The sequence below is a fragment of the Astatotilapia calliptera genome, chromosome 19 (assembly GCF_964374335.1).
Source record: "Astatotilapia calliptera chromosome 19, fAstCal68.1, whole genome shotgun sequence".
NCBI classification, from domain to species: domain Eukaryota; kingdom Metazoa; phylum Chordata; class Actinopteri; order Cichliformes; family Cichlidae; genus Astatotilapia; species Astatotilapia calliptera.
In genome coordinates this window covers 30174650-30186416 of record NC_137440.1, presented here as the reverse complement: position 1 = coordinate 30186416, position 11767 = coordinate 30174650, and the positions used below count along the sequence as shown (strand labels likewise).

The 11767-nt window shown below is 41.7% G+C and overlaps 1 protein-coding gene across 1 annotated transcript; it reads left to right on the top strand.

Moving 5' to 3' along the window:
• The first annotated feature begins 4718 nt into the window (after positions 1-4718).
• entpd5a (ectonucleoside triphosphate diphosphohydrolase 5a) lies at positions 4719-11755 on the top strand. Its single transcript, XM_026152910.2, has 13 exons — positions 4719-5313; positions 5740-5819; positions 6123-6266; positions 6652-6727; positions 7305-7340; positions 7688-7776; positions 7864-7943; positions 8039-8100; positions 8199-8300; positions 8948-9091; positions 9202-9258; positions 10061-10176; positions 10329-11755. The coding sequence occupies exons 1-13, from the start codon at positions 4869-4871 to the stop codon at positions 10410-10412; spliced, it is 1515 nt and encodes a 504-aa protein (XP_026008695.1). The 5' UTR covers positions 4719-4868; the 3' UTR covers positions 10413-11755.
• The last annotated feature ends 12 nt before the right edge of the window (positions 11756-11767 follow it).

Sequence of the window (11767 nt, the reverse complement as noted above, 5' to 3'; positions counted from 1 at the left end):
TCCCGCCCACAGGGAAAGCGTTCCTGAGTCTGGGGTGGAGGTGGCACTGTTAAAAAAGCGCTGTATCCGTAGTTTTCAGCCTTTTATGATGAACAACCAGCAGACACTATAGTCACATAACTTCAGGGACCTACTTGGGACATGTGCATGTAATCTCCAATGTATGATGGTGCTTGTCTATGCACAGCTCTAAAAGTCAAAGGCCAAATCTTAAGATGGACCGTGAACATAATGGGGAGCCAGTGCATCTGGGTCAGCAACACTCAGAAGAGTCAGAAATCCTGCAGCTGGGTTCTAAACAACCTTGGGTGGTTCCAAGGAGGTTTTGCTTAGACAAAATAAAATGAATGCATGAATAACAATTTCCAGTTCACAGCCTGATACAGTGGCACTTAACTTGGCAATATTGCTTAAGTAATAAAAACAAGAGCAAACCAGAGATTTGATTGTCCAATGTGAAATCGGAGTCACAAGTTATTCCAAAGTTCCTGATAGAAGATTTAACAAATGTGGCAAGGGGTGCTAGAGTTTCCATTACCTTAGACACAAATCTGTCAGGGCTACAAACCAGGATGTTGGGAGCCTTCCAACTTTTAATGGAGTCTAAGCACCTATGTGAGAGCTGTTGCTCAGAAAGATTTTGGGGCTTAAAACATAACCTTGTGGCAAACCGTAGGCAAGAGAAGTGAAAGAGGATGTGTATTTAGAAGCAGCTACAGAAAGGATAGTTCATGTTCAGTATCTTTAACTGCTATTCAAAGGAGATTGTTGGCTTGTTAGTGATTTTTCTTTATCTTGCACTTACCTGCAATTTTATTAAGTATTCCTTGTTAGAAATAGGTGAACAAATATTATCCTGCTGGTGCAGTCATCAGAAGATGGTTACACTGTGATCATAAAGGCATGGACATGGGCAGCCAAGGAAATATCCCCCACACCTAATGGTGCCAGCAGCTGCTGGAGGAGAAAAGAAAGGAAAAGACAGAAAGAAAAAAGAAAACATAGACAAATTAAATGACAAGTTTTGTGCCATGTATTTTCCAAGAAAATTGAAATTCAGTCACTTCTGACCTAGTTTGATAGTATGATAGATAGATTATTATAAGTGTATTGCTACATTTTATGATAGTAAGGTGCAGATAAGATGAACATTGGCTCAAATGGCTTAAGCCGTGATGGTGAGCCAACATGTACAAGAGATGACCATGAAAACAAAGTACTTAGATGCCCCAGCAGTAACTTATTTATTTGTAATTAATATTCTTACATTACTCAAACCTGTGCCTGTATGAACTGCATGCTGGTCTGGTTTCACCCCTATAGAAAAATTTTATGTAGTTTACATGTAGTACTGTTCCTTTTCCTTTGGCTGCAAACATTATACAAGTTATTTATTGGCTGATTATTTTTTTAAAAAAAGAGTTTTTGCAATGAAGTGTCATAAAGGTGCTGTGTTTTGCTGTCGTTTGATAAATTAAAGCCAAAAGTTACAGATTCTTTTTCATTTTTGTGTTTGCAGTTTTGTATTTTGTATCTCCAACTGCAGAAGAGCACTTCCGACCTTGTTCTTTACAGGTAAAGTGTTCAGTTAGCTACTCGATGACTCAATCAATCACTGTCAGAGATGATGTGCAAATGTCTGTTCTGCTGAACAACGTGCAAGGCTGACATAGGACTGTCTGTATTTGTCACTTGTCTTGTAATTATAGTAGTCTCAAGCTGGGCACTATCAAACAGGATCTGTTTTCACATGATCTCCTCCCACATGATGACATGAGACACATTTGGCTCCTGTCAGCAGTATTGTTCATGTTGTCCTGAAAAGAACTGTGTTTTTTTCTTTGCTATCCCCACAGTTGTTTTTTGCCGAGGTTATGGGAAAACCACTATGATCAACATAAATGCAGTTGGCTTACATCTTCGAAGAAGCTCATCCAATAGAAACAATGTAAAGTTAGTGCAGGTCGTAATTCAAGCTCAAAACCACTGAATTCTCTCATATCATCTTGTTCAGCTTTCTGCAGGCAGGAGCCTGAGTGTCCAGTGCAAATTATTCATCAAATTGGAAAAAAAAGAAGAAAAAAAGAAAAGTAGATATCGCAATACGAGTTGTGTGTGGCTATACTGTAAGTTGAACCATATAGGGGCGTTCAGTGCTCTGGCATCGTGAACAGAGCTTGAAGACTAAATTTAAAGGTAATTACTATGACAGTGAAGAGAGCAAACTGAAATAACCCTGAACTTTTCAAAGCTGTCATTATCATTGGAATTGTAATGACAAGGTTTGGGTCTCTTCAATGGACTTGTTGGGGTAGGACACCCACAAACATGGCATTCCTGAGGGTAACATTGCAGCATATTAATGATATATTGCACAGTGTAGATTACAAAGCTGGGGTCCCTTCTCATGCTTTACGGTTTCAGTTAACTTGAACAAAATACCAAACGCCGAATTGAAACTACCTCTTGTTTAACACAGCGTCTTTGTGCTGTGTCATGCCATACAAGCACTGCACAGCAGGCGTATACAGCAGCAGTTCACTCTTGAACTCAGAATATAGCAAAAGATTATTTTTAATTACTTATTTTTTAAACTTTATTCTGCAATAATATAGTAATTTGTTTCTTAAATACCTGTTTTACATATTCGGTTAACGTGACATTTTACACGGAGGAAAATTCCAGTTGCACAACTTTAGTGGCAACATAAATATAGGTGTGTTGAAAACTAAATTGTCCTGTGATTCATGGCAGAAGCACTAAATGTCCCAAGGTGGAGTTGTCCAAACATTGCACATTATACATATCAATTGCAACAGTAGCCCCAGGATGTGTCTGAACATAAGCACCAATGATTTAAGAATAAACTCACTCAGCAAATAAAACAAAAATTGCTTCTTTATTATTTCTAATAGAAAATCTTTACTCAGGATTTGTTGACGTCATCTCATACAATTGCAACTTGCAGCCATGTTATAAGTGCGATATCAATGTGACATGTATGATCACATAGATGTAGTGAGAGGTCCTGCACATGTACGCTTTGATAGGGGCGAACGACCATTCTGGTGAGCCACAGGATTGAAAAAAGTAGCCACAGTATTTAGAAAAAAGGAAGGAGGAAAGAAAGTCCATTATTTTTAGTCCAAATTACAGTGTTGGAACAGTGCTTTGCACAGTTGAGTGTCCTGGGAGGGGAATGGCATGATGGGTGCACTCTGGTGCCAAGCCCCACCCTCCCCACATTGTCCTTTCCGTGGACATCCTGCACTTTCTTGTGCCCACTGATGGGACCTCTGCCCCCCCGTACCCTCCTGGCTGGGCAGGCCCATAGCTCGGTTTCTGCCTTGGTTGTTGCGTGAGTCAAAACAGGGTGGTTGAGATGGGGTCACTTCTCCAGGGATGCCTTAGTTGCTAGACTACCAGTGCCTTTTTTTCACATCTCTGTCCTCTTTCTGTTGATTCAAAGTGGGTGAAAAATATCACAGCTTGGTTCAAATCTCAGTTCACGTAAGGTCTCCGAGTTGCCTCTGCACTCCACTGATGTGGGATATCCTCTGCATACTCAACATTAACCAGGAAACACGTAACGCGAGAAAGCTTTAGATGATTCTCTACAGCATGGCTTATGATGGCATGCCAGCCGCCCACCTAAATTGGAGAAACAGCTACTCATGCATTCTCTCATGAAACGTGCCTTGCAGCCCAAATATTTTTTCCCTTGGAAAGCCTGTGGTTAACACAGAGATGAGTGGGAGTGAGATGATTGCTAACATTCTTTCAACTTTTATTTCAGCTGGATTGCAGGTCACATTTGCATTTTTTAAGGTTGGTGAAACAGCTGCAGCGGATTTCATATGGTGATCATAGTAGGATTGTGAAGAGACGGTCGAGGAGAGAAAATCTTTTACATTTTGTATATAAATACATATATAACTGCACAATTCACTCTGTCAGCTAAACATAATTTTGTAGATGTTGTACATAATGATAATACAATATAGCTATAATCATGTCCAGCTGTCAATCTGAAATAAAATGTTGCTTTCAAAGTAATTTGCTGTTCTTCCTAACAAAAATCGGGAATACTTACTTGGTAGAGGTTAATCCCCAAATTAGTGCAAATACGATCCTATAACAAAGACATTCAAAATGTTTCAAACTACAGTAACTGGTGTGAAACTCTGCAGATGTGCCAAATATAAACTTGCATCACTCCTGATTTAAGCAGCAGCAGCAGCATTTGAGCTCCTGTGAAGTAGTGAAAGTCCAGAGTTGTAGGATGGAGACATTTCTGAGGCAAAGTTACTATACAAGTCCTAAATGCACTCATAAAAGTATTTTGGGACCATTTCTTTGGAACTTTTCAGTGTGAGCCATTCATTTGACTTCTTTATAAACCCCTTTCTCCTTTCCTGAGGGATTTTTTTTTCTAGGGCTTTGGAATAACCAGTAAAGATGAGGAGGGGAAAAACACTGCCAAAAATAATCCTGATCATATACATATAAAAAAAAAGAAAAGAAAAGAAAAGAGGCAATGCTGTTGGTAGGCAGGTAGTCAGTCAGCTTAGCTCAGCTCACGGGAGGAGGGTGATGGTGGGGAGGGGGGGGACTCCTGATGGAGTTGGGATGGACCGCCACAGGATTGGTGGATGACTGCTCTGGATATGGCCCCGTGCCAAGGCCTTATGTCTTTATATACTGTAAACAGATGACCGGACAGTCCTGAGTGAGCATCGCATCCACTCTGCCTCTCCTCATCTCCACTTCTCTCTCTTTCCAGGGCCCCTGCAAGCCTTCCTTTGCCTCAGCATCCACAGGCTTCTCTTCTTTAATCCAGCTGACTTTTCACTCTGGCTGTGAAAACAATGGCCACGCCGAGCCTGCTCCTCTCTCTATACGTGTGGCTTCTGTCCGGGAACCTCTTAGCGGAGGCGACCTACTACCGCCACCATCGCTACATCCCCCACTTCTACCGCTACCGGGAGCACTCCGCCAACACGGAGAACCTCCTCCCCGAGGTATCCAACCCGGTGTCTGAAGTCTCGCCACCCCGTGTGCCGACCTACCCGGAGGTCCCCGAGGTCTTCCACCCGGCACCTGAAGTCACCCACACCATACCAGAAGCTTTCCACCCGGTGCCCGAAGTCGTGCACCCTGCACCTGAGCGGTACCACCCGCATCCTGCGCGTGATCACGCGCCTGAGCGGTCCTCTCCTTTCAACACGAGTCGCGTTTTCTATGGGATCATGTTTGACGCTGGGAGCACAGGCACCAGGATCCATATCTACAAGTTCATTCAGAAAGACCCCGGTAAGTGCACGGTTCCCTCTCCCTCCCTCCCTCTCTCGCTCTGTCTCTGAAGCAGTAGTAGGGATTTTGCACATGCTGCTGACTCCCACTCTGTTTGCTGTTAGGTCATTCGCTGTGTGGTGTAAGGACAGACATGCACCGACAGAGTGCACAGCCAATGCAGCTTCTAAAAGTAGATGAGACTTTTAATTTACCCGTCTGACTCAACTGTGTAGGAAGCAGACTTTTAAAATTCATGCTGGATGTAGGTCAAAGCTCCAGCCTAAATATCCACAGTAATTAAAAGTTAAAAAACGAAACAAAACAAAACAAATAAAGCTTTTCAGTCACCCTTTATTTTTTTTTATTACAATATGTCACATTTTACAGTCTGTCTGTTTTATGATCTGTTCACTGACTTTTTTATTTTCTCTCTCTCTTTTTTAGTTGAGCTTCCAGTTCTGGACAATGAAATGTACCACGCAGTCAAACCTGGACTGTCTTCTTACAAGGACAACCCTGAAGAGGTATGGATGCCTATTTACACCAAAGCTCTGTATTAATTACCAGGTACAATGGGGAGGCACCCCCCAACACAAACACATACCTTTAAGTCGTGAATCCACAAAACCGCTGGGATTTTCATTGGGTTGGGTTCATGTGATGTAAACACTGTGTAATTATAAAAATATCTGCTGCTTTTACCTTACCTTTGAGCTGTTTTTAAACACTGATCTCTAAAGAAATGTCCACAGAGTTTGAACGTAGGATTTTTTAATATATATTTTTACAAATATTTTTCAATATTTTCCTTGTTCTCTCTTCCATAGGGTGGCAACACCATCCGCCAGTTACTGAGGATTGCCAAGAAGACAGTGCCAGAGGAGGACTGGAGAAGAACCCCGGTGGTCCTAAAGGCCACGGCAGGTCTGCGCTTGCTGCCTGAAGACAAGGCCAGGGCTCTTCTGAAGGAGGTGAGGCACGTTTTCTCTCTGCCCTCAGACAGTTTGGCACAAACACCACCCGTCCCGCCAAGGAACGGGATGAGAAACCACTAAGTGCTTACAAGTGTCACAGAAAAAAAGGCAGCATGTCTGCCCGTTTGGTGGCTCTCATGTTGCAAAGAACAGCTGTTGTGGGGTTGTGTGGAGTAACCATATTTGTCATTTTAAGTATTATCCAGACTACTGTTCCAGCCGTGCATGTGGTTTACTTATCTGTCACTCTAAAGCAAGAGCGCACATTTTGTCTTCTGGGGTTTGAGAAGACTTTTATGACAAAGAGTGACACGCTTGATCATGCAGTCTACTATGATTGTACAGCTGAAGACATATTGAGTAGAATAAATCTTTTCCACAGGTACAAGAGGTGTTTGGAGAATCCCCTTTCTATGTGCCAAGGAACAGTGTTACCATCATGAATGGCAAAAATGAAGGTGGGTCATTTTTTTTCATTGCATCATTACCATTTGGACTGTTTATAGTATGCAAAACATTTTTATTTTCTTAAAAATTACGATTTTTGAATTGAGGTATTGTTTGACCAGGTGCTTTAACAGCCCCATTTACTGAGGACAAACAATGCTGCTCTTGTAATTCTTTTTATGAGAGTTCTGTTACTACCTCATTTAAGACAAATAAATATGGCAGTGTGAGCGCAAGCTGCCCCACGCCCTTTAATTTAGCGTGAGCCTCCACATCACTCATTAAGACACCCTCACTATGTTATGTTTCATCATAGAGTATGCGCTATTTGTTATCCTCACTTTATGAGTGCAATAACTTTTACATCTGAGACAACTGTAATTACCTGGATTGCTCAGCAGTCGTGCAAGTTAGACCGAAAGCTGCTATTTATGTATCAGCCTAATAAAGGAGAACCGAACTAAAAGTCATTCGCAGGTTATTCTGCGGGTTTAAAGTTGTTTAAATGGGCACATTTATCATAACTCAGCTGTAATCACTTCTCAGGGATTGACTCATGCTGACATTTTCACCCATGTGCTGTTTTAGGAGTCCTCGCCTGGGTCACAGTGAACTTCCTTACAGGTAAGACATTGCTTGTGTTTTGCTATGGTGGTGTTAGTGGTCAGCAGGCTCATATCTGAGGCTCCAGTGTACACAGAAGCCCTTCAGTGAAAGACTCTTGTCTCCTCTCTGAGGTTATGAGCTTGAATCATTGGTCCAAAACAGACTGCAAAAACAAGCAATATTTCCTCACGTTTTTCACACCGCTGTGATACCATCAAATGTATTTCACACGACACAGGAAATTCTAACTACAGCTTAGGAAATTAGTAGATTTATAACAATATGTACTTTTTATTACACCGACGATGGACTTAATCGTTCTTATCCCGTGTCCTGTGTTCAACTTGCTGCTTATTTGCCATTAGGTCACCTTTACTCCAACACAAGGAGGACGGTCGGGATTCTGGATTTGGGCGGAGGATCTACACAGATCACGTTCCTCCCGAAGTCAAAGGTGAATAAACATTTTTACATGTTAAATATACTTTTTTTTTTTCACCAAAAGTCCACGACAAAACTAAACGTGCTGTTGATCCAACAGAAAACTGTTCAGTCTGCTCCAACTAATTACATCGCCAACTTTGACCTCTTCAATCAAACATATCAGCTCTACACACACAGGTAAATCCAGGAGTGAGATATTTTTAGTATAATGCAAAGCAGGACATGCATATATGTCTTTAAATTGATCCTAACTGTATGTCATCATTATACAGCTACCTTGGAAATGGACTATTTGCAGCTCGCTTTGCAACTCTTGGAGCACTGGGAGCTGATGGTAGGGTGTCTTATAACTTTAATCATCTTTCTTGTTATTCTTTCATAAATGTATTGATTTCAAGACAAAAAAGCCTTTTTTAATGTTTGTTTTCCCAGGTCTGGATTGGAAAGTCTTCTCTAGCTCATGCCTCCCGAAAAAGTTCAGGGAAAATGTGACTTTTTCAGGAACCACCTATAAAGTTAGCGGGATTCCAGACGGTAAGATAAAAGCACTCTGAGGTTTCGATTGTATTCCCACTGCCTTGGATCCAACAATCCAAGCATTCCATTCCAAACTCTGGAACACAATAGCGTACAGTATAATACAGTCTCACATGAGAACATTTTAAAGTTTAACCTTGGCGCCGAACGCATGTTTTGTCATCCTCTCTCCCTCTCCGTCTTCCCTCTTGAACAATTATATTGCAGTCAACCTTGTATTTAAACGAAAAGAAAACTGTCAGTTAAGTTCACAAATAAGGCAGTCACTCCCATACCACAGTCGAGTAGCCAAAAGATGCTGGGCTTGTCCCTGAATTGTTATTTTTTTGTGTAACGAGCAGCTTGATCTGGCTTGCTCACAATTATGTGGTAAAAATAGACAGCACAACAGGGCTGTGCAAGCTGCCGCTCTTGTCAGCACATGGTTTTGCCGGCACAAGTGAGCCAACCATACCCATGGGGCTGTGTGAAACTTGCCCTTCTGGGGCTTCCCTGGTATATTATCTGGTAAGCCCCTAGCTTCAACCGCTGACTGACCTCAGAGTGAGGCTCCCAGTGTTCTGAACTGCATTCCTTCCATTGCTTCCTCTATGCAACATTAAGTCACAAATCTTCTTCCTCCTCCTGCTCTTTTCTTTCCTCAGGATACGCCGGCTATAAGTTGTGCTACTACGAGGTCATGAAGGTGATCAAAGGAATAATTCACCAGCCATATGAAGTGAGAGGCAGCAGCATCTTCTATGCTTTCTCCTACTACTTCGACAGAGCTGTGGAGTCTGGTCTCATCGGTGCGTAGGCACAGGCCAGCAACTCTTTCCATTATCTTTCATGTCAATTACCATGTTTTGCACAAAGTAGGTATTCAGATTGCACATTTGTTTTTGTATTTGTTCCACAGATGGCAGTCGAGGTGGTACGGTTGAAGTCAGGGATTTCAAGAAGAGAGCCAAAGAAGGTATGAGTTACACACGCTATCTTCTCTGGGGTTGGATAAAGTGAGTGAAACCGACAATCTTACAAGTTATATATATATTCTAACCGCTGAAACTTCATGCTGTAGAGTCAAGCAAAGGCTTGTTCGTGCCCAGAAGCTTGGCACACCAAACTGGCACAACTTATCCTGTCAAAAAAAAAAGTGTTACAACAGTAAAATGTAACAGATTATTTTCCTAAGCGCATTATGGAGACAAATTACAGGTCAAATGTAGTTTATTATAGAGTAAATATATGTTAACATTCCATTAAAATGCACAAGTATATTCAATTGACACATGCCATTCCTATCATTTTCAGTAAGTGACAGCTGTAATGTCCATGCTGAACCACATTTATAGCGAGCTGGTGTGTTATGTAAGGCTGTTTGTATTGTGAGAACGCTGTCACGTGGTCTGGAGGAACAAGTCTAGCTCAAGCTGGGCTGGCAGCTGAGCTGAGGATGTCTGTCTGGCCCTGGCAGGAGGGCACCTGACAGCCACACACCACCTGGGGGCTGACACATACTGAAACACACACACACACACTGTGCTCGGCTGTTTAACACCACCACCCACCCACAGCCTTGTGCTGACCTTGAGCCGTATTAATCGCACCTCTGTGATTATTCAGCCAACCAAAACAGAAAGGCTATCTTTTAATCATGCTGCACACAAGTTAGAAATGGTGGTATTTTTATGCTGTTGCGTAACATGTGAATCTTCTGTTCATGCCACATATAAAAACTGTGTTTCGATGTTTTTTTCATGTGTGTGTGTTTGCAGTGTGCAACAAGATGACCAAATACCGGGCAATTAATCCCTTCCTGTGCATGGATATGACATACATCACCTGCCTGTTAAAAGAGGGCTTTGGCTTTAAAGACAGCACGGTGCTTCATGTGAGTGAAATTAATTACAGACAGGTTTTTTACTGTAGCTATTTATAAAAACGGATTACAAAAACCTTCACATCCTGTCACTCTGTATTTTTAAAATCATTGTAAAACTAAATGGTTTTGATGGAGATCCCTCCTCTCTTTTGCTTCGACAGCTTGCCAAAAAGGTGAACAATGTGGAGACAAGCTGGGCCCTGGGGGCGACCTTTGACTACTTCAGAAACTTTAACATCCACTAAGGCGGGTCGCTGTTGCTGCAGCTGGCACTGAGAGGGACCGTCACTGTGGGGCTTCCCTTCCTCCATCAGCCCATCACCAACACACACCCACTCACACCATGCTTCCTTGCTCACCATGCCCCTCATCTCCTCAACCTCAGCACACTTCAAGAACTGTTGAAAAAGAAATCACTATTTTTTTACAAGGCCAGCTATTTCTACTGTATGTTGAGCTCATAACTGGCGGGCTGACTTTTATTTTTGTAAAACGTTTACCTTTTCTAATTCCCTCCGAGTGTCTAATCTGAAACAGCTTCTCCACCTACCTATAAAGTGCCTGACAGGTCATTTAGAAGCAATACAACAGGTCGTGGTACTTTGGTGCTCACTGTGGTCCCAGCGTACACTGTATAGTACAGTGGAACATTTAGAGACTAGTTGCTGGAGCAGCAACCATTGTTGTCTTTGTAGATGCTTGGAAATCCATTTCCTTTTCATGCTAGATGCAAATCATCTTCTAGGACCCCAGTTAATTTTCTCTAGTCTTAGACAAACTCAAAACAGAGCAGCTGACCATCATATAGCTTCCATTTACTTTGCAAGTAACACTTTAACTGCAGATAATGTAGCCAAGGTCACTCACCTTGATGTATTCTACAGCTGTACATATTCATCATTAGTGGTGGATTCACCATGACCCTGGGGCAGAGAGATGTGGAGAGATGCCTCTGACAGAGTGGGTTATAGATGCTGCTACTTAAATGAGGTTAAATTCCATATTCTTTTAGCGTGCAGTCATTACTGTGACATTAAAATATCTTATGAAGCAGGGCTCAATTACCTGGGGCCTTTGTGATGAACTGTACTACCAAAGGAAAAGAAAGCCTCATCCAGGGTAGACCATGCATGCAGATTCCTAATCCACAGCCAAACAAATACAGCAAAATGTTTTTGTAATAACATCTTTGAGAACTCCTTGTTGGTTGCTCAGAGTCATTTGTATTTCTTGTGAACTGTACAAATATTTAAATAACTGAAAGTTTATGTAAGAGTATTTTAATTATCCTCATCCAATATTAATGTTTAAACTCTTTGTGTAACCGTTTCGTAAGCCATGCCTCTACTGTCCTTTTAATATTCAACATACTCCAATAACTACTGCTGTATATACATAATGTAAACTTAGTGAAACTTATTTGGTAAGAAGTGCTTTTACATTGCAAAAACTTTATGCCGCACAACTGCTGCCAAATGCCTCTGTACTCATACTCATCAGTATCAGAGTACACTCATGCGTGACAATATGTACATTTGAAGTAAATCCAGTGAGATCATGTATGTGTCAATAAAACATGAAAAAACAAGCTTTGTGTATG

Excerpts from the sequence above, each read along its gene's own strand:
- entpd5a (XM_026152910.2), top strand. The coding sequence starts at position 4,869 with ATGGCCACGCCGAGCCTGCTCCTCTCTCTATACGTGTGGCTTCTGTCC. Across the intron at positions 9,092-9,201 it reads TGTGGAGTCTGGTCTCATCG|ATGGCAGTCGAGGTGGTACG; the intron begins GTGCGTAGGCAC and ends TTTGTTCCACAG. Across the intron at positions 10,177-10,328 it reads AAGACAGCACGGTGCTTCAT|CTTGCCAAAAAGGTGAACAA; the intron begins GTGAGTGAAATT and ends TTGCTTCGACAG.